A 23,681-nucleotide genomic window follows, 5' to 3' on the forward strand; every position below is an offset into this window, starting at 1 on the left:
ATGTCATTGGGATAACCATTCTAATGTGTTATTAACGAAAGTATGGCAGGTTGGACACACACACCCTCCCTCCCCTCCCCCGGCATAAATAGGGTTAAGTAGAGAATAGTAATAATGATAAATTAACACAAAAGTTTAAAGCATCTAGCCGTTATGGCTACTAAACGGTTACATGTCAAAACAAGTGAATAAATCCTTCAAATTAAAATTTTAAGTAGTGCAAAATTTAGGTCCCATAAAAAACGTGTTCCTCATTTTAAAACACACACGAAATTACTTTTTTTCTATTAAGAATGACCGATTGAGGAGAATTTAAGAACTGTCGTTAAGAGGACTAATCCAAACAAGGACGTTAAGAGACTAAAGAGAAGTGTTAAATACACAGGAACACCATAAAAACAAAATATAAACTATTTCTTGGATCATTATTGAAATCTAAGGCACGATAAAAAGTTTTGGCGTAAGTAATCTGGAGGTAAAAACTGACATTTCAAAATGTTACAAAATAAGTTTAATTTCAGATATAGTCTGCAATAGTAAAAGACAACATATAGGTTGTCAATGTGAGATATATTAATGGTAGATATTATCAGCGTATTTATCAATGTCGCATATAGAACGTGGCATATATTATAAACGTGGCATATATTATCAAAGTAGTATATATTATCAAAATTTTCCTCTGATGATAATTTTAATATATTTTTTTCATCTTAAACAAATCTTCAAAAAATATTTTAAATAATCTACCAAGAGAGCAGAAATGTATTTTTTTTAACTGCTCGAACAGTTTGAATATGTTTACTTAAATCTATCATCTTTGGTTCAGACAGACAGTGAGCATTATTATATAAACTACTCGTAAGCCCTTGAAAAATTCACGAGAATTCGCCATCACAGCAAAGTCGATAAAAGTATATCGCATTTGTTATTCGCAGCTTGAATATTTCGTGCTTTTGACCCACAGATAAAATGCGGCTATTATTATAGAAACGTAAACTAAGGCTTACTATAAATTCTTTATTAACAATAAGAACCAAAAGATTTAGTAAAAAAACTAAGTGTAGATAAAAAAATATAAAATAATATGAAAAATAATAACATATTTACAATAACAAATTCGATATAAACAATAAAAATATTTCTAATAAATCTCAGTTAAAAATATTTAGATAAATTCGATATAAAATGCATTATCATATAATTTCTATTAATCGTATAATTTTTTTCATTACTACAATATTATTTATTAATATATTAATTTATTTCTTATTTCTTATTTGTATTTTTTATATCAATGTATCATCTTAGACATTATTTGGTATAAAATTTTAATATTCATTAATAATTTACTCTACTTTCAACCATAACTTTTTCTATGTATGTATCGTGCTCTTAAAATCGCTTTGCTTCGTTTATTCATACATAGAATTGTTGTCTCAGTTATTCATACAACGGGTTATCCTTTTGATAATAACTGCCAGGGCTATGACAAATAAAATATTACATGACTGAAAATGATTGCCTGCTATTACCTTATTATTCTTTCTCTTCACAATATCATTTTTTTCCCCAGTACTATCTGATATTCCGTGGAAAGAGCACATAATTAGACAGAGCGTCTGCCAATTGTCATCTTTTTTTTTTTTTAAATTTTACTATGATTTAAGGTTCTTAAGCATGTAGGTACACAATAAGCTGATGCAAAAAGTACTTAAAAAATTAGAATTCAGACATTTTAACCTATGGGAATTATACTTTTTTTAAAAGTGCAAAAAAACATCTTTAACAAGTCACTGTTTTATGACTAGACAGAAATGTTTCTGGGAGTATTCATATTTCACAATTTTTCCCCAAAGAATGATGGATAATCAAGTTTTTAAAAGTCACCTATTCTAATCTAAGGTTTTTAAGAATACTCTGTTGGGGATTAAATATTGATTAAATATTGAAATAATAAATATTGAAATTCTAATTAGCAAGCCATATGAAATTAGGATGAAAATATAAAAGGGGTGGAAAAATATACATACCTAGCATAAAGATTATCAACCAAGACAGGAGTCGTTCTAAAAATATGCAACATTTTATGTACTTCTTCATGTAAGTTAAGAGGTCATCCATAAATAGAGTCTCCAAAATTTTGTTAATTTTCTGCTCCCTGTCCATCCCTTTTCTATTTTTTCTTAATACCCCCTTCCCGTGCAGATACAAATTGTGATATTTTCTTCAATTCTTTAAGCTTAGTACAGCTTATCAGTAAAGTGGAAAAAATTCCCTATTTAAAATGATTCTTATATAAATCTTCTCTCTAAAAAGACAACTAAAACAACAAGAAACACAAGAAAGTTCTCTGCAAAGGATGTCTGTCTCAACACCGTCCGTTTCAACTTCCGCTTTTTTTCTCATTTTTGCTATCCCTCTAAGGCAAGGACATCTTTTATGGATAACTCCTGGTGATTGCTACATAGATTAAAGCTGTTTTCCAGTCGTCACAAAATGTCGAAGTAATCTTTTTGTAATTGTTAATGACGGATTTTTCATTGTTTTAGTAGTTAAAAAAGATGATGGTTGGCTAAGCATGGTTTACATGAAATGAAGTTACAAGTAATATTTTAAAATAGTTTCTTTTTGTAAGTGTACTTTATCGTCTGTATTGTTCTTCTTTCTCTCTTCTGCATAAGGTAGAAATATTTTGACTAAAACTTACAAATTATTACTGATTGGTGTTTTAACTTTTTCGTACTGGAGACAATTCTGTTTGTTGTGCAATCTTTAAAAATCATTTGACAACATTACGTACATATATATTATGTTGGATAGAAAAGCTATATCGACTTTCAGTGACAAATGGAAACCAGCTTATAGTCAAGACCTGAAGAACGACGCAATTGCCCTAAAAAGGGACGAGATAAATTCTTCAAAGTTAGTTGTTTCTTCTTGGAAGGCTCAAACTTACCCTGCATATTGTGGATTGTCTTGCTCTTTTTTGTATGTTTGTGAGTCTGGACATGCATAGTTTTCATCATCAAGATCAGCGTAATCATCTTCATGGCTAGACGACATTGTCAAACCATGATATACCACTGTTGAAGGCTTCGATGTTGGTGTAGTTGTTTCTTTGGTGCTATGTATCAGTCACATAAAAGGGATTTTTTAATTCTTTTTAATTTTTTAGGTGTTTTCGGCCTTACACTAAAATCTTTCTCATAAAGTTTTAGAAAATTAAAGACTTTTAGGGTATAAAGCCCTATTTTAGGAGAAAACACAAATATACATTCAGCCAGGCTACTTACTAGTAAAAAATTTTTCAGAACAAGCAAAAAAAAAAAGTCCCTTGAAAGGAAACAAAAATTGCATAGTTTTTTTAAGAGATTTTAACAGGATCACTTAAACCCAGTGAAACAGATAAATCTCCTTCAAATATTAAGTTGTTGTGTAAAATCAGTGCATCAACTTGCATCAAACTATTTTGATTGCTTTTCAATTATCTTTTATAGTTTTGTGACTATTTTTAGGTCATCCTTGAAAAAACGTCTTTTTTGTAATTTTTTTTACTATTTATTCTTCTTATTATTAAAAAAGAAAACTTTAAATATTTGGATTTAATTGCTGAAGCAAATAAAAAAAAGAATAAAATTCAACATCAGATGAACATGAGCTGAAAATTATCAGTTCTATGTTTTATCACAGTTATATTCTTAGCACAGAATCGAAAGCATGCACAATATTGTAGCCTTATATGGTTTTTGACGTGAAAAAAGAAACCTTAAAATGAGCAGTGCATATAATTGAAGTTTCATAAATAAATAATTTATTATGTTTGAATGTGTATGGAGCATGATGAAAAACCACCCTGCTATTAAACAAATAAAATATAAATGAAGCAGGGGTGAATAAGGGGGTGATAAATCTATGTGAAACATTAATACTTGGTACAAAATGCAATAAATTTACCCCCTGATTGTAATTAACGTTAGTCAGAAGAATTGCACAATTTTGTTTTGAGCAGCATGAATCATCAGTGCGGAAAGAAAAGCTTTAGCAAAAAGACAGAAGAAGAAAATATAAGGAATGCAGTAAAAAGGTATTTTTCAGGTAATGTATTGAACATTTCATAGTGAGTGGCAATAAGAGAAAATCACAACCAGGCTGCTGCAACAAAATAAAAAAAAAGAACTCTTTTTATTTTATTTAAAGATTTCCCATTGATTTGAAATAGTTTTCTTGAAATGAAAGTTTCATCAATACAAATTACAAAAGTAATTCTTAGTCAAATAATCATGCAAGACAATCTCTGATCACAGATGACCACGACAGCTTAATCGAATAATTACTACTTGAACAGGACTCGGTATTCCGAGTTAATCCAATTGCACTTAACATCTATTTTTAGGTTTCAACAACCCATGAGAAATACAAATAATGTTCTCACTGGTTAACTTTGCAACAAAAACGTACATCTGTATATACATCCTGTGCTGCTTACACAAAGGCACGCACCAAAGGAAGGTCACAATTACCAGTGATATTGAAAAATGGAACACGCTGAAATGCAATAAAATGTTTTACCTACAAAATCACGAGTGGCGATCGTCACTTTGCAGCAAAAAAACAAAAAAAAGCCAATGTTCAGCTAACTTAATAACTGACATAACATTAAGGAACATCGAAGAAGTTTATGTCAGCGTTCTTGTCAATACATCTGGGGAAACACAGCCACCTATCATTCGAAATAACTTTATAAATACCACAATCTTGGGACGAATCGATTCAAATAGTAAAAAATACAGCATGCAAATGTATAAAGATACATTTCTAATAGAAGGAAACAGATTGCAGTTAGCATTCACAGATTATTTTGGTTTTTGTGGATCCATCTTAGGACTGTCGGTATCATATTATAAATGTGATAAGTCTCCCCCAAGTTTGGCGACGTATCCTACATCAAAAGCACCAAGTCAACAACGGAGACTTACAAACATTACAGGAAGTTGTATCAAACATGCAGTGTCAAATTCTCCAGTATTTAAAAGTTGCAATTGGAAAGGGCAGGTGAAAGAATATGGAAACTGTGTGTGTGGTGCTGGTTACGCCAAGCAAAGTAACACATGTACATTGTGTTTAAAAGGTTACTACAAAAACACGACACAAAACAGTCTTTGCAAAAGATGTGGTAACAACTCGGTTAGTACCAAAGACAGACAAAATTGTCTCTGTAAGTATATGCACTTTCGTGAACTTGGAAAAGAGAAGTATTCTGGAAGTCCTTGCTACGACATAAAACCAAAAAATTTACAGTTTCACTCCATCACAAGCGAAAGTGTAAATATCACATGGGAAAGATATAACATGCTGTTAAACCTTGGTAATTTTTCATACAGCATCAATTGTAAGAACTGTGAAAAGAACGAGGGAAACTTTCCACATAACACAAGTACCAGTTCTATGAGTAGCGATATGTTAAAGCCAGGAAAGTTATATTTTATTTCTGTGACAGTGTTACATGAAAGCGAAAATACAAGCTTATCAATAACAGGTAGTTTCACAACACAACCTCTTGCTTTGATAAAGTCAGAGAGAAAAGGTAATCGCACCAATGCAACAATTATTTTATTCGTTATTGTTGCAGTAGGTCTAATTCTGTTGAGTTCTATAATTATTGTGTCATTGTACATTATTCAAAAGCGCAAGTCAACGGTATTTCTTCGAAGGATTAATTCGTTAAAAAAGAGTCAACGTCCTCCTCTGCCTCCAACACCACAGCTTCACACAATTTATGTTGATGTTGAAAAAAAATCCAACACAGACATCAATCCATATGCAGTTTTTGTACCGAAAAAGCCAACTCCAATACCTGAGCTAAACACAGATGACGAAAATTCAGATGACGGTGCAATGTTATGTGTAAAAAGTCCAAGGCAACGCAAACAAAACAAACAAGGTAATATTTCAGATGATGAGGACAGAGATGGTTATGTTAGTATGAACGCAAACTTGAAACTGTTCGAGAAACAAACAAAAACAAACCACTATTCATCGCCCATGTCAATGCAAATGGCGAGAAGACAAAATACAAACCCAAGTGAGCGCAAAAGCAGGACCCAAAGTTGTTTCTTTCATGAGCCAACAGCTTACGATATAACATTAAAACAAATGGAACTAGCTAAACTTAACAGTAAATACAAGCGAGCAGGAAGTAAAGATTTTCTTGGCATCGATTTTTCAGTGCCAAGAAGACCTCACAGTGCAGACGATATAAACAAAATATTTCCTTAGCTTCGACTTTGTAGCATAAGTAGTATGTACTTTACAGATTGTTTATATTTTTGTTTACTTTAAATAATAAAAACATGACATAACATTATTACCTTCCATAAAGAGGGTTGCTTGAAGATGAATAAATTTCTCCACAAGTCAAGTCTGAACCATTTCTAGTAAACGCATCACACTTGCGTGAATGTTTTAAAAACAATGACGAAAATATGAAAAATACAAAATTGAAAACAAATAAAAATTAGCAAAAACATAGCCCAAACTTACGTAGAACCATAAAGATTATTGGATGATGAACGATTTTCTTTTAATGAACGCAACTCGTTTTCATTCCTAAGTAGGAAAGTTAATAATCAGTAAAGCAACATCAATAAGCTGGGACCAAAAGTTTTGTCAAATATTTAGTCCCAATAAATTGATAAACATAAATCCATTAAGGAAATGTCTTACATTGAATCATATAAATCATTTGTGGATGATCTATCCTTGGTCTCAAGGTTTTCTTTCTCATTCCTGAAACACACAAATTTTAACTGAAAGTGGAAAAAGGTTGAATTCAGTAGTTAGAAAGGTAAGCTGAAAAAAATAGCTTGTTTATTTCCATTGTTTTCTTAAAATGTGTGCAAAATTCTGAAAGAAAGAACAAGAACATTGCTGTAATACATTTTGTATGGAGAAAATGATTGTGTGAATTAAAAATTTGCTGTAAAACAATTTTGTATAGAGAAAAGGATTGTGTCAGTAAAAAAAGCATCCACTGAAATAATGTTTTTATAGTACTGTAATATGTTGAATTTGCATTCCGGATGCTTATTAAAGATTTTTTGTGTAGGTACATGATAGAGCCGATTAAAGGGGACGAGCGCCTATAAATATGTCTTAAAATTTAGCTGCTTTAAAGTAAGAAAGAGAATTTCGTGTATATGTATATGAAGTTTAACAAGTACTTAAATAGAAAAAAATATTTAAGACTAAGAATCACACTGTGTAGAATTCTGCTTTTGCATGTTTTTAAACCACAAAAAATAAAACTTACATGGCATCATACATGTTACTGGCTGATAAGCTTTTTTGTTGTGGCATTTGAGAACTGAAAAACAAATAAATAAAAGTACAATGGTGCAAATTGATGAGGTGATGTGGTAACTCACAAGTAAGAAAATTACATTTGGTTAGTAAGTTTTGATATACATAGATATATGGTGACCAATAAAGAATGTTCAACTCAAATTTTTCTTGTTTGCTAATTCAAGCAAGAAGTGCTGCTTTTTATTACTCAGGTGAAAAAACCATGTTCGTATTCTTTTTACTTGCATCACGATAAAAGAACAACAAAAACTTACATGACATCATGTAGCACTATATTTGCAGTTGAAGAGGGTACTTCTTTCTTGAGATCGTCCTGTACATCACGTGAATACCTGAAAAATAAAAAAAGATAACAAAGAATTAATTGCTAGTCACCATTTTGTAGTGGTGAACATGCAGTTCTCACATCAAACCAGCATGAAACGCTATATAATTAGTTTTCAACCAATTTTTACTGACTTAAAACAGAACATTACCAGAACTTTGAGTAGACCTTGTTAAAATAGCAAAGTTTCATACATAAATTATTCTGCAACCTTGATCACAAGCTGGATGTGCTACCATTACCACTAAGTGATTTATTCAGACTTGATGACCTCTTATATTGAAAATACATAGACAATACTTAGATGCAACAAAAAATATTTTATGGTAACGGTACAGAAAAAGTAACTGTAATATGCCTTATTGGCGTGTAAATTTCGGGAAAACTAAATTAAAACACACATTAAACCAAAATATTGTACAAATTACAAAAAACATACAAAAAAATCCACATACGTTATAGGTCTTTTAGGTATTGTACTGTCATCCAACTCCAAAGTACTGAAAATACAAGGTAAACTCAGTTTATGGACATACCTCAATAAAATATTGTATTGTATTAAAAAATAAGTAAGAGAAAAAGAAATGCTAGCAAGGATAACATCAACATTTACTTGGAATGAAATATGTATGAATCAGGTCGCTTGGAACTTTTCTTGTCGCCTTTTTCTTCACCATAACTACAAGATACAAGACAATAATATCTACGATATAAAAACAAAATGGTGACATTTAAAAAATATAAGTAAAGAATTAACAAAGTAAAAAGAAAAATACAAAATATTTTTATTTACCTTAAACAAGGTAGATTAAACAAAAAGAAAGATTTTCTTACAAAATCTGACCAACAGCATCACCGCTTTGCCTACGTCTTTCTAAATCTTCAGAAGAGCTATTAAAATCAAATTATATAAAAATCAGATGTCAATTCAAGGAGGCGATAACGTCTATCCAAAGCTCCACTACTTTTTCCATATGCAACATAAGCAAGATCAATGATACAAGTAAGAAAGGGTATAGGACAGCACTTAAAAAATTAAGTCAAGTCAATTTTTTGGTGGCCAAAAAATCAAGACTATTGCGGAAAAATAGCGTCAGTGACTGGATTTTAAACATGGTTGACACTATTTTAAATGATGCAGTTGAAACTTGTTCTCACTAGGAATTTTTGGTGGTTACAGCGTTATGCTCGGCCGTAAAGCAATGCTCTGCCATATAGCTACATTCTTGATACACAATGTTTTTTTTTGTTGCATAAGCGTCTTTTCGCACGCAGAAGGCATAATTAGGTGCCTGCCAATCTAACTAATTTGTTTTTGTAGACAAATATTGAATTTTAGTGGTTAGTGACTGTTGACCGGCCGTTATTTTAAGTAATATGAGTACAAAGAGTATGTAAGAATATAAAGGTAGGCATAGCAAAAACATGATTTGTTTTATGTGAGAATACAAAAGTAGACTTACATGCTAATTTGTGAATTTCTGTTTTCTTCTTTGCTAAATAATTTAAAAATTAAGAATTAAAAAAAGCATATAAAAATCATCGATATAAAGGATATAAAAAATGACGCTCTCATGTTAAATCATATAAAAAATTAGCAAAAAACATTCCCTCCTCACCTTTCATACATCTCACAGATGGCTTCCTCCTTACTAAATAAATGAGATACATGCAAGTAAAAGCATACTCTAACTATTAAAAGAGAACAGAAAAACAGATTATTAAAGCAAACAAACAAAACATACTTTTCAGAAAAGCTTCCACTGTCAAGCTTTACATGTTCATTAACAACAACATCGCTATCATTATCCTGCCAGTCACTAAACAAAAGAAAATTTTGATCACTTAAGTATTATTTCATATGACACTAGAGACATTTATAAGGGGGTTGAAAGGTGAGTAATCATATGGAGATATGTAACTTTTGTTTAATTCAAGGTTTTAACATAAAAATATCATACCCTCTAGCCCTTGTTATAGTTGTAAAGGTAATGCATCCCTAATGTATCTCTTTTTGAAATATTATAAATACTGATTGATCACTGTTTTATAGATTTTTGTAACCTCAGCACATGTAATGTGACACCAGTGAGGCATAGCTATTTCCCCAGATAAAAAAATAATCATAACTTCGATTTTTGAAATGGTTTGGTTTAATGGATAACTCCAAACTGAACCAAGCTAAACCAAAAGAACTCAAAACGAGTAAAATATTGAGAGAAAAAATAATAACATACAATTTGGATTCATCTATGTGAGATCCAAATGAAGACTGCAATTTGTTTTTCAGGATCTTCTTCAATGAATTGCTGAAAGAAACATATGGTTTAAATAATAATAATCCTGCTTAATCTACACATTTTATAAAGAAGAAGGGGGACAAGTAAATTTTAAAATTCTCAATCTTCATGCAGTCCCTAGAACACGAATAGAATGTTGCAAAGGAAAAAAGAATTACAGATAGTGCTTAGATAATTATTTAAAAACAGATTTAAGGAGAAGAAAATGCATGCCACTTGAACACTGCTGTATTATAATGAATTATTAATAATATCAAGTTATATGCTTTTAATCTCTAAGGTGGGTAAATAATAAAAGTGGATTGGAAAGAGAACAACTAACCTTTTCTTGCTAGCAATAGTGTCAACAAGAGGTATTTCACTGTAAAAAAGTACAAATTTAAAATATATCTGAGAAATAAATGTTGAGAAGGTTAATGTATGTCGAACTAAGGTACTTGCCTATCACAGGATTTAAACATGTGTGTGTTTCTACGCAATAACGACCAATTACCTCAGCTTGTACTGTAAAATAAGGCCAAAGGGATAAGGGTGATCAAACTTGCTAGGTCAGTGCAATTGTTAACATCTTTTATAGTTATTTATATTCTGTGGTGGGTTTAATATAGTATTATTCGTTCAACGTTTCATGGTAACAGAAGATGGCTGTATTAACAGATAAACGATGGCATCAGGAGGTTTTTGACCCCGCCACTGTGGGATGAGAAGAATAAAGACTTCTAGTTGTGGTTGCATGAAGTTAAAGCGTGGAAATTAGCAACAATTAGTGTAACAGGACTTAAAAATGTCCATGGTCTGCAGCTAGCTTAACATTTACCAGAAGGAAGAGAAATACGGCATTAGATTTTTGATACACTAGATACTGATGAGTTAAGTGGTGAGGAAGGATGGGATAAAATAATTAATTTCCTTCAAAAACATTACAAGAAGGATGACAATACGACTGCATTTGACACATGACAAGAATTTCGTAATAATTGCTTCAACCAAGGAGCACACAATCTACCAATACATAATGCATTACGACAAATATAAAACTAAAATGAAACGATTTAAAATGGATCTTAGTAAGCGTATTCATGGCTTGAACTTACTCTGTGTTGCTGGTTTAAACAACTGTAAGTTAAAGATCGAAAAGTTGATCACGATAAGCCAGAAGACATGTACGAACGAGCAAAGAAGGCATTAAAGAAGTATTATGGTAGTTCAGCAATCACTAATGTAACAAATCAAGTTACACCTGCAGTTAAGCAAGAAGTGTTTTACACAAATGATGACGAGTACAACAGTTTTCTTGCTTGGAAACAGTCTCGTCATAACCAAAAAAGGTTTTATACAAACAATGGTAATAGTGGTAATCCTAACAATGACAAAAAGAAAAAATTTTAATAACTTTACAAGGTTTAATCCTAAAGATTCAGAGGGGGAGTACTTAAAATGTCATGTGTGTCAGTCTGTGACACCTTTTTCAAGAAATTGTCCCCACAAGTCCACTTATCACAAAAATTGCTTTTGATGTTGTTTCTTTTGCTGTTTGATGATGGTGATTTACCTCTACTTTTAGGTAAATCCACAAAAAAAAATAAATAATGAAAATATTGCTGAAATGACAATTAAAGATCAAAAAAAGGTAGTTGAGCTATACACGTCATCAAGTGGTCATTGGTGTATCAACATTCAACCATGTTTTCCATTTGATTCTGTATCGGTGTTGTTTGCACATATACAAGAAATGTGAAGTAAAGAGTAGTTTAAGGTTGCAAAGCATTCGCACCGACAATATTGCCATCCACCATTTGAGTTTTAACGAAGAAGACACAGAGTTTTTATGGATTTTAAAAAAGATACTGTTAAAATGCTTAGTTTGTAAACGATACAAACCGACTATTCCCAGACCAGCAGTTGGGAACCTATTTGAACCTGATAAGATGAAGTTTAACTAAGTAGTCAGCCTAGATCTGAAGAAACGAATGGTGGATTCTTTATCTTATTGATATGGTTACAAGATTTACCAGGGCTACTTACATTGAAGACAAAAGAAAAGAGACTGTTGTTAACACAATTATTGATTATTGGATTCTTCATAGCTTGCCCTTGGATAAAACCCAAAATTGCCTTCCACATTTACAGACCAGCTTCCTGCAAGCAGCCCCATGATTGCACAACATTTGAATGCAATAGCTAATGCACGAAAAGCTTTTGCTCAAGCAGATGCCAGTTCCAAGTTACGGAAGGCATTGAAACACTTAATTCAAGAGTAACGTTTGCAAGGTTTAGCTACTGTTGTAGCAGTTAATACCAAATTTGTTTTTGTTCGTCATGGGAGTGCTCTTCAAAGAGTCCGTTTATGTAGATTGCATTTAGTTTGTCCATAAATTTCTTTAGATGTAAGAGGTAAGGTTGGAAAGGAAAACAGCCATCTACAAAAAGTTAGTGATGCAAATGACGTAAATGATGAAAATGATGAAAAATGAAAAATGGATCTCCAGCTGATGTACCAAGCTCGGATAATACAACTTTAAACGAGGTAGTTGAAGTCAATGAAGGTGACGAACTATAATAAGAAGTTAACCAAGAAGAAATCCAAGCATAAAATCAATAAAAGCGTGAGACATTTTGCCTGTATCATTTTCTAAAAGACATAAGATAATTGATTTAAAGTATCCGGATGAGAAATGGAAAAAAATAACTATTTTTGGCCCTGCTGTCTCAAGAAGAGGTATTCACAAAAACTGGTTAGATGTGAAAGATAATGATCACAGCTGGTCAATGGATTGGTCCGATGTGGAGGAGTGGAAAAAATCAAAGCTAAAAAACTGATTGATGCGATGAATGAAGTTGAATTTCTTTTTTTTCTGCTAAGCTAAACTTGATAAATGGAAACAAATTTATGAAGAAATTTAAGATATTGGATAAGATCGAATTTCAGGGTGATAGATTTTTACACATAAAATAGTAGATGGAGTACTTAGCCCAAAAGCAAGATTTGTAATAAGAGGTTTTCAAGAAGAACCTTTGTGCAATCAGATTCTTCTTAGCATTACATCAAGCCGAAGATTGAAAATGAATTCTATCGATATCAAGTCCGTTTTTCTTCAAGGAAATACCTTAAGCGAGACATATACATAACCCCACCAACTAAAGCATCAACTGAAAGAATCTTTTGTGGAAACTACATGCATGTTTATGGGTTAAATGATGCTGCAAAGATGTGGTATTTTGCAGTATAAGAAGAACTTGAGAAACTTAATTGCAAGAGAACTTCAACTGATTTTAGCGTATTCTTCTGGTTTAAAGGCGATGAACTTTCTGGCTTCATACTTGCCAATGTGGATGACTTTTTATGGGCAGGAACTAGATCTTTTAAAACAGAGGTTATAACAGAACTTTATAAAGCTTAAGTTGAATAACAGCTTCAAAATTTTTAAATATGTAGGTCTAAATGGTAAACAAAATGAAGATAACATTCAAGCCAAGCAAGGTAACTATATCTCTTCTATCAAATCTATTTATTGACTCATGACCATCAAATGAACAAAAGAGTCTTCTTCAAAGAAGAAACTTCTCTTTACTGTAAATTAGTAAGGAAGTTAAACTGTATTGCCTGCAAAACACGCCCAGATATTTTGTTTGGTGTTTGTACATTGAGTCCAAACATAAAGACCCCAACAGTGGAGCACTTGTTGAAAGCAAACAAAGTCATTTGATATGTGAAGAACAAAGTTTACAAATTTGATTTCCTGCTTTGAAAGATCTAACACAGTGTAAGCTGTATTGCTTCAGTGACTCATCTCTTGGCAAAGTTCAACTGGGTATGTTATAATTTTGTTGACGCAAACAACAAAGCATGCCCTACACAATGTAAAATGAACACCAAAAAAGAAAAAAAGAAGTACACTGGCAGCTGAAACATGTTTAATGGCTAATGCTTCAGACACTTGATACTTTTTATCACGTTTCCTTCTTGAAGCATTGTACCCAAACCATACGCAGTCATCGAAGATTCAGATCCATGAATACACAGATAACAAGTCATTATTTTTAAGTGTACACTCTACAACCATGGTTAAAGAAAACGCTTATGTATCGATATGACGTCTATGAAAGAGATGGTAATGGACGAAAAATAATGTCAAACTTTTGTGGGTCTCGAGACACAAGTTGACAGACTGTCTGATGAAAAACGGTGCAAACCCCATGAAGTTGACTCGAGCGTTAGAAAGTCCATGTTTGACTGAGTTAAACTGATTTATGACAATTTTATTTTTTTCCAAAAAAGACAATAGAGGAATGTTAACATCTTTTGTATATTTGTATCCTGAGCTGGGTTCATTATAGAATTATTTGTTCAACATTTCACAATGACCAAGGGCAAAATTTTTGAAACAGTACAGGGTATTTGGTTATTATTGTATTCGTAAACATCTAGGATAGATAAAATGGAAAGAAAACAAATTTAGCTTGGTGTTGTTACAACGTAATGCAAATCACTACATTCTCTAACACTGATATAAAAATTCGAAACCCTAAAAACAGAAACATTTTATGAAGAATTCGAAAGTCTCTGTTGAATTAACCAATGTAAACAAAACTCTTTTTGCTATTATTACATAGGAGTATGTGTAAAGTTGAATGTCCAGTTTAAAGTTTAGTTACAGCGAATATTAATACAGTAATATTTTTCAACTAGACAGCCAGTTAACTTGCTTGTTGTTTCTATCCTAGAACATGTTTTTTTATCACTTTTGTATCAGAAATTAGATATAACATCATTTTCGACTCTTCTTGAAATTTGATTTTTCATGCTTGTTTACACTTCAAGTCACTTTTTTTCCAGATTACCAGTCTATATTAGTCCCCCATCAAGGGCGCTTACCTAGTTTTAAAAACCAGTATTCCTGCTTGCAAAATCCAGACAGTTAACAATGAATAATAATACATATTTTAATATAAAAAGTTTACCTTGGTCTTTTCGACATGTCCAACGGAGCCGTGGGTTTCGCAGAACAGTTTTTTGCTTGTTTTACAGCTCTGTTTTTTCTTCTGTAAAATAGCAAAATAGAGAATTGTAAATTAATTTTAAATATCAACCTTGTTTTACGCCTATTTACCATTCTATTATGCATTGGATGGTTCAATTTGTTCTGCCCTTATAAATTTTACCACAAAAACAGGGTTCGAATTTAGTAAATAGAAATCTGCCAATATAAAACTTAAATTATTACTAATTGCAATAATTGAAACATTTTTCTTTCAAAGGCAGAAAAAACAAAGGCTGCAGTAGGTCTAAAATTAGTTCTAAAAATTTCAAACAGCCTGTTTTTGTTTATAAACATTACCATATTTCATTACTCAAATGTTTTTTTATGAAAAAAAATAATTCATAATTTTGTTTGACATTATAGTGGATTTCCTAATGACATTGACATCCTTAAAGATATATTGTGAAGCAACCAAAAAAAAACGCATTTCAGGCCTTGCCAAAAGCAAATTGTCCCCTGAGCGTTTGACTGCTTGCGCAGTAGGATTCCGCTCGCCCTATTATTTTTTTATTGTTAAGTCTTTCACTGAAACATTAAATCATCACATGGCATGTTACCTTTGACTGTTGCTACATGGATCCGGGTGATCATTTATTTTTAAATTTTCTTTTCCATAAATTCCGTAAACATGTGCGTGTGACAAGTCTACAACTTTAAATAACTGTTTTCTTATAAAGCTTTACTACATCACATTTTGTCAAATAGTATTGTTTTAAGAATCCATAATATCTTAAGCTAAATGCTACTTTTGTGCTTAATTTTAATGGCATTAGTGGAAATTGTAAACTATACTTTTATTTACCTTCTAAGACATAGTAGTAGCACAACAATGAAAATAATAAGAACTGCCACACCAGCAATAATGAAGTATAAGAAATTGAACTTCTTTTCCTGGACACTATTTTCACTTTTAACAGTTGGTAAAATGATTGACGTGCTGAATGGATAACTAGCTAAAATAACAAAAGGCACAAGTGTAAAAGAACTAAATGGTTAATACCTGTTGGTCAGATCAAATAAACAAAATGAAAAGTAAAATCTACGCTCTTTTTGGAAAAAAAAATTGTTTTAAATTTCGTTCAAATGCAATAAACAACAATAAATTTTGTGGTATTTAAATAGTTAATAATGTATCATAAACACAAGAATAAAATAAGATAGCTTAAATATCAGTTCCTGATATTTAAGCTATCTTCGTCCAAAAGTTTAAACAAAAAAATATATTTTAATCACAAGCATTAGACAAAATGAAAAAAACATTTAAGAATAGTTCCGAAATTTAACTATTACCAATACGTTTTAAAACATGAAATTTGTTCTGAATGACCATTTAAACCTTAGGTTCAAACCCTGACTGAGTCATGCTAGATAAAAGTGTGAATTCTTTCTGCTTAGTGCTCAGCATGAGAATAGTATTGATATCTTAGGCAGTTATCTAGTTGACCAATTGCTGTGCTTGCACTAGGACCCTTTCACAGGACCCTCCTTGATAGCAGTACTAATAGAAACTTAAGAGGCTATCCTGGTCAAATAAATTTAATATTAAAATAATTTCAATAAAAATTACCTGATGCTGATGTTGGAGAAATGGATGACGTAAATTGAGGTGGGATCGACTCAAAATAAAACATCATTCGTGCTTCTAATATTCTAGCGAAAATATCTGAATCTGTTTCAAAAACCAAAAGAACTCTACTTGCTTTTATACGCAATGACCTGTTGCGACATAACATGTATGAAGGTTTTGCCTTGGTACCCAAAACTCCTGTGTATATTGACAATCTGTTACCAGTACAATGAGATGTTGCCAAATTTACTGTGATAAACAGTTGGACGTTCAAGACAAACTCTCTGTCAGCATAGTAAAACCATGAGCACATTTGATTAGGGGATGAAGTATTGTGTCTTAAGATGTTATGATATGAATTGCTCACTTTTGTGAATGGAGTACCTTTACAATCTAAATAAAAACAAAAAATGGGAAAACATTATATAATAACTGTGACAAAATACAACCTCATATAAAAAAATTAACATTTATTAAGATTTTTACTTTAATGTGGTAATCTTTTATATTTCTGATTTTAAAGTTCTCAAGTTTGTTTACAATTTTAATAGACCAGTGCTAACATAAACAGATAAAAGCAATGTGAATAAAATGTGTGAAGTGCTTATAACTTCTCAAAAATCTGTGAGATTTTTTTTTAGAATGACCTCATCTAGCATTATTATCACATGACAGTTTAAATGTTGCTTTAAAATTAACAAAAAATTAAAAACTCTTGTGTGTAAAAATGTCAATTCCTTCTTATGATTAAATAGTTTTGTTATGACATATAGACAAAGTTTCTTTAAAGTTTTTAAACACAGGTATGTGCTAGACATACATTCAATTTGATGAGGTAAGATTTTGATTTTTGGTAAAATATTATGAATAATACCACATCTCTTGTAACTTGTTTCTCTTGTATTTAGATTATTTAGATTATTGTATGCAAGTGTTTATATCCCTTAATTTTATTGTTTTAATTTTTCGTTTAAAATACATAAATATAAAATAAAAAAATTCTATAGCTTTACATTCACATCTATACATATAACATATCACCTATCAAACCCCCTTTCTTCTTCTAAATATTTTACCTTCTGGTAGCACCAATGTAAAAACAAGATAGGTTTAAATCACAATCAGCCATGTCAAAACGAAATATAAAAACAACAGGTGTCAAGATAAAAATCTTACCCTTAGCTGATCGAAAATAGGAGATTTCAAAGCCCTTCTTGTTTATTCCACTGTCTGAAATAAAGCGGAGTATAACATTTTGTTCATATCGATTTTGTTGAGGTATTTTAACATTCATTTCATTGCAGTATTTTACCGACGACTGGTACGGCGAAGTTGCGTTTGTTAATTCAAATATTTCAACATAATCGTGCACACAGCCATGTGTATGTTCCAAATCCAGGTAGTGAAACACAAGATAAGTATTTAACATTGAATATGCAATATTCGTTTGTAGCAACCAAACACATCTTTTGTTGTTTGCATACCCTCCGTCAACACCATATTTAGAATTGCTCATGGGAGGGGAAATTGTACCACTCTGATTGTATGAGTTGCCACCACAATCTAAAAAAAATAATGGCGTGGAACACTTGGATACTAGTATTTTAGATCTTTTTTCGAAAAATTTAGGAAAGGTCACCTTGGTCTGAAAGAAATCCTGTTGCTGAAAAACTTGGCAATGTACTATATCTGTTTGTGTGTAACGTGACAGAACTTCTTTGACTTTCAAGAAGAGATACAACCAATGGGTAATGAAAATAGGAGGTGCATAATTTCCACACAATTGATGCATTGTTTTGCCGCCACTGTGTTACCCACAAGGCTTCATCATGGTAGGCAACACATGAATATTCCATATTTTTCTTATGATTAAGTGTGATATTCAAAAAGATCAGATAGAGGATTTTTGATTTCTTAACTTCTGGTAGAAACCATATGCAGTGCTTATTAGGCTGTGCCTTGTTTTGAAAGAAATATGAGAGTTGACCATCCTTCATGGCTACATCTGATGCACATCCTGCAAAGAATCAAAATTTATTCCATAGCACTTCTACATGGACATACTTATCTCAAAAAATGATAATTAAAAACTTGTTTATAAATCATAAACATCACTATACTTCATTAATGAATCTTTCACTAGACTGTCAAAAAATAACCATTCTTGCGAGTTCGATACATTGAACCATAAATCTACAGCATAGCACTTAAATATTACATTGTCTTTATATCAAAGGAATAGTCAAATAATTTGATTAGTGTAATATTATGGCATATTCAGGGGCTGATCCACAAAGTTATTTTAAGCACCGTATTTTGCTGAGGGTCTCTAGATGAGCTAAAACAGCCTTCCCTGGTAATCAGAAACCTGAAATGTCTCCGAAAAACTTTTGATATTTCCCAGTCAGAATACAAAAATTTAAAAATACGGGCCACCAACCACCAACATTCACGGATAAACAATTAGAGGAGATATTGGACAACTTCAAAAAAATGCATCTGGGAGGATTTCACTTTGAAGACATATTTTTTTCTAACGAAAAACAGTGTTGTGATTTTTTAAAATTTTTAATTAACGATTTTGCTTTCTGTTAAGTTGGTTTAAAGTTTCTTTTTTTTTCAAAAATTTTTTTTGTATGTGCTATGCTTCATAAAACTGTTCTTATAAATAAAGGCTGAGGGAATTTTGTAACAGGAAAACAAGAATTGCCTTTATTTTGGTCAGTTCTAAAGTTCTTAATATAATGCTATAACGTTCAGGGTATATTTTAAACAAACAATTACATGACACTTATTTAGGCAATAATAATAGAAGGTTAATGAAGGTTGATGAGTTTAGAACAATAGTCTGCACAGATTGGGAGAAGATCATTAATATGCCATATCCAACTCGTGCTATCATGGTAGACAGACAGTAAGCTCAGAATGATGATGATGACAAAAAGACGAAAATGATGATGATGGCGATAAACCACAAAAAGTTTATTTAACATTACTGATCAAACAAGTTGCAACATTTACAGTAAGATTTATACAATTAACTTACTAAAAACATACCTTTAGTTGTTGCTTCTATGTACAAATTCATGTAAAATGGGAACGACATCCCAGTTTGTTTTGATGAGATTTTGACATTACCATTGTATGATAATTTATCATGTGGATAGAGCTGTTTGCAATAAGCTTGTGGCTTAACATTTCTGTAGTATATATGAAGCTTTTGATTTGTACACTGACCATCACGTTTAGGACCTTGCAAAAACATCTCAAGATAAAGAATATTGATGTCATATTTTTGTGGATCTGGAGTGTAAATTACCCAGTCACATCTTAAACGTTTTGATAAGCTACCTAGTCGCAGCCATGTTCCACCAGGTTGGCTTCCCAAAGGCATAAAATTTTTGGTAGGTGGGATGGTAACAGCATCTGGGCAAGCTAAAACAGCAAAATGTTGTCAAAAGAAATTACACTTTAAGGGCATGAAGTTTTCTCGAGGAGAAACTTCTACAAAGTTAAAAAAATTACAAAGACAAAACAAAAAAATTATTTTAATTCGCCAAAAACTAGTCTTTGTGAAAAAAATCCACTTTGCGCTGCGATAACTAAAATAGTTATAAATATAGTTAATAATTGTGAAATTTTCCAAGAGCACCAATTTGCAAAAGTTTGCATTTGGAAAATTTTTATCACTCATAAAATGTGAATATTTTTGCAAATTTTCTTATTCAGAATGCACCTTTAAAATTACATAGTAAAGCATAAGTTACCTTTATATAAAATTGGCAAATCACTTTGTGCAAAAACCAGCTTTGCAGTTATGAAAGTAATGATGTGAAGATATTTCATATTTCTTTAAAAACAAACGATAGAAGTAAGCTTGAGTACTTGTTTGAGCTTAAAAAGTCTAGGTTTAAAATAAATGCCATATGTTATTTCTTACCATAAACGGATAACATGTTATGTTTATCCTGACAATCTACTCATCAAAGAGTATGACATTATTTGGAAAGTTGACTTATGATTAATGAGATCAAAACGTTAGAAGAGTTGCAATAAATTGTTAATAGAGATGTTAGTGTTCAAACGGTTATGATTTATTCAGATATCTAAATGAAAGAAATCATGACCAAGCTAACTGCATGCATGGCTGTTGAAATACCAAGAAATTGGCCTGAAAATGCATCTGCATTAAGTTGTTGTTGTTGTTGTCGTAGCACCTGTCCAAAATGGCCAAAATCTTTTCCGTTTCTGTGACCAGAAATTTTGCATATTGAAATGCCTTCATTAATGGCTTATGGTTTTTAAAACTTAATTCCTAGCAAAATCTCAAAAACATTTTTCCTTCCACTCTTTAACCCAGGCACCAAGAGGGTGAAGATAGTATCTAGATATTAAAAAAGGTAAATACAAGGCAAATGTTTACATAATTGAATTTTTGTTTGATATTGCAAATTTCTTTATCCAATAATAATTTTCAAGTGTATGGATCCTGACTATATCTCCAAAAAATTGCCTTGTTGAACAACCAGGTATTTAATTTTTCTACCAGTGTTTTTGAGGAATTCATAAACGTTCAAAATAAACTAAGATCCAATAATATAAGACAAAACTGTTACAAAAAACAAATATGAAGATAACGATTTGTTTGTAAGATGTCAGAATTCATTACGAAACTACGAAAATGGTTTGACACAAAGCTTTATAACTGGCATAATTTTTTCTAAAGCGACAAACATTATGAAACTTAAACATGACCCTGCAAAGCTTAAGATTTCCGTATTTCGTTATAAAATAACGAAGAAAACGTGCCTTTAAAGCTTAAAAATCTTCGTACATTGTTCTAAAATGACGAGAAAAATGCCCTTAGATCCATATTTTGTTATAAAAGAACAGCAACTGAAACTGCTATTTTAATGGGTAAAAAAGGTTTGAATACAGTTGTTGTAGAAACATATTTTCCCATACGCATGTGCTTTTTATGTGTGAATACCCATTCAATTACTTAAGACGACTCCAATTTAATTAGTTATTCTAATCGGTTGGTCGGTCGCCAAAATAAAAATAATTTTATTGAGAATGTATGGTTGAAACCACAAAAAAAAATAATAAAAGTAGCAACGGAGGAGGGTGTTACGACAACTGTTTTTTCTTATTTAGTATTTTAGCGAAAGTAGCTAATTTTTGTTATATAAATTACATAAAAATTTAAGAAACTTTTATTAACAACGTAACTATTTTTGTGATTACAAAATTAGCGCATTGCGCATTTTAGTTTTATCGCAACAAATTACCATGAACAAAGAATTAACTTCCAGTGGCCTTAATAATAGTGGCCTTAAAGGTATAAAATGATGTTGGACTTATATTATAGAGCTTAAGTTTTTTTAAATTTTTTAAAAAGCTCTTTTCATTCTTAAGATATTTACATTTAAAGAATTTCAGATTTAATTATGCTGCATGAATTATGATGTCATATTTCAGTAATAGCAAATTCAGACATTTTCTTTCATCAGTAATTTTAGACCTGTTAAGGGGTGTGCATTCAGACTTTAACAATGCAAAGATATTATAAAGGTTAATTGATTAACATTATTTTTTTTGCCAAAATAATACTTGATTGCTTGTTCCAGGCCTCTTAATTTTTTAAATTCTGATAAGCGGTTCTCATGCAATCGCCAATGTGTATTAAAAATCTTTAATTCTATATATTATTTCTTATTTAATTTCCCGAGATGTACAAATAATGTCCCTAATTTCTGTTTCTGTAACTTGCTTGATCTTTAAAACAATGCAACTCTAGCAATGTTTTTGTTCAGTTTGGAATAAGAGCTTTGTTATATCTTAATTCGTATTGTAAATGTAGAATAAATATACATAGCAGTAAAAAAACCTTCGTTACTTTTTCGCTATATTCTCGTAAAACTAACATGCGACAAGAACAAACGCAACATAAATCATAATATGCAAAGTGGACATAATTCGGGAGATGGCAGACACATTATATAACGATTGCACAAATGTACAGCCTTTTATCCTACTGTCATGAAAACTTGTTTGCAAAAAAACCATACACTGATGTTTGATTTTTAGCTGGACAGGGTAACAAGCTGTTACATGTGTTTTTATTAAACAGAAGTTGTGCCAATCTTTTGTTTGAAATGGTATTAAACCTATATGGATGTGCAACAATGTTTACCTGTACTAAGCACTCACCCTGAATTGAAATTCACTTTTTAAGTTTTGCCAGAAAAAATTCGGATATATATATATTCGGATATATATAACATATAAACTGTATTTTTGCAAAAAAAGTTATTATGTAAAAAATATTACATCTGAGACATCGTTGTGTGTGCTTAACAATGTAAAGCACACACAACAGTATATGATAAGGGGTCGTCTACAAATTTCGTATGATATTTTATACGAATTTAATTGCTTTTAATTCGTATAAAAATCGTATACAATTCGTATAGTGTTAAATAGTTATACGATTTTTAAAAAATCTAATACGAATTTTATACGATTTTCATACGAATTGTCATACGAATTATATTCTCTTTTATAAGATTTTCATACGAATTGTCATACGAATTATATTCTCTTTCATACGAATTGTCATTCGAATTATATTCTCTTTTATACGAATTTTCATACGAATTATATTTCGTTTTTACACTTTTAAAATGCGATCTAACAAAAACACTTCTATCGCCATTTTTCGTTTTTAAACTTTTAAAATGCGATCTAAAAAAACATTTCTATCGCCGTTTTTCGTTTTTAAACTTTTAAAATGCGATCTAAAAAAACATTTCTATCGCCGTGTTTCGTTTTTAAACTTTTTAAAATGCGATCTAAAAAAACATTTCTATCGCCGTTTTTCGTTTTTCAACTTTTAACATGCGATCTAAAAAAACATTTCTATCGCTGTTTTTCGTTTTAAAACTTTTGAAAATGCGATCTAAAAAACACTTCTATCGCCGTGTTTCGTTTTTAAACTTTTTAAAATGCGATCTAAAAAAACATTTCTATCGCCGTTTTTCGTTTTTCAACTTTTAACATGCGATCTAAAAAAACATTTC

General features: G+C 31.2%; 2 protein-coding genes across 4 annotated transcripts; one reads left to right on the plus strand and one right to left on the minus strand.

Moving 5' to 3' along the window:
- Window positions 1-453: 453 nt before the first annotated feature.
- LOC130648999 (uncharacterized) lies at window positions 454-22,825 on the minus strand. 2 transcript variants are annotated; one of them, XM_057455174.1, is made up of 24 exons: window positions 20,540-22,823; window positions 20,367-20,449; window positions 19,657-20,034; window positions 18,239-18,616; window positions 17,776-18,162; window positions 16,600-16,992; window positions 15,835-15,985; window positions 14,953-15,033; window positions 10,313-10,351; window positions 9,928-9,999; window positions 9,436-9,510; window positions 9,310-9,342; window positions 9,154-9,186; window positions 8,525-8,581; window positions 8,304-8,369; window positions 8,146-8,190; window positions 7,620-7,697; window positions 7,313-7,366; window positions 6,727-6,789; window positions 6,544-6,609; window positions 6,372-6,434; window positions 2,960-3,127; window positions 2,034-2,069; window positions 454-1,486 (listed from the first exon to the last, which is right to left on the minus strand). In XM_057455174.1, exons 2-24 carry the CDS (start codon window positions 20,443-20,445, stop codon window positions 1,444-1,446), a joined length of 2,838 nt encoding a protein of 945 aa, XP_057311157.1. In that variant the 5' UTR covers window positions 20,446-20,449; window positions 20,540-22,823; the 3' UTR covers window positions 454-1,443. The 2 variants fall into 2 exon arrangements, with proteins under 2 accessions (XP_057311157.1, XP_057311158.1); XM_057455175.1 differs by lacking the exon at window positions 6,372-6,434 and having other exon boundaries at window positions 20,540-22,825.
- LOC130649000 (uncharacterized) lies at window positions 3,805-6,362 on the plus strand. 2 transcript variants are annotated; one of them, XM_057455176.1, is made up of 2 exons: window positions 3,805-4,098; window positions 4,397-6,362. In XM_057455176.1, exon 2 carries the CDS (start codon window positions 4,426-4,428, stop codon window positions 6,277-6,279), a length of 1,854 nt encoding a protein of 617 aa, XP_057311159.1. In that variant the 5' UTR covers window positions 3,805-4,098; window positions 4,397-4,425; the 3' UTR covers window positions 6,280-6,362. The 2 variants fall into 2 exon arrangements, with proteins under 2 accessions (XP_057311159.1, XP_057311160.1); XM_057455177.1 differs by having other exon boundaries at window positions 3,805-4,087.
- Window positions 22,826-23,681: the final 856 nt, after the last annotated feature.

Source organism: Hydractinia symbiolongicarpus, chromosome 7, assembly GCF_029227915.1.
Source record: "Hydractinia symbiolongicarpus strain clone_291-10 chromosome 7, HSymV2.1, whole genome shotgun sequence".
Lineage (NCBI taxonomy): Eukaryota > Metazoa > Cnidaria > Hydrozoa > Anthoathecata > Hydractiniidae > Hydractinia > Hydractinia symbiolongicarpus.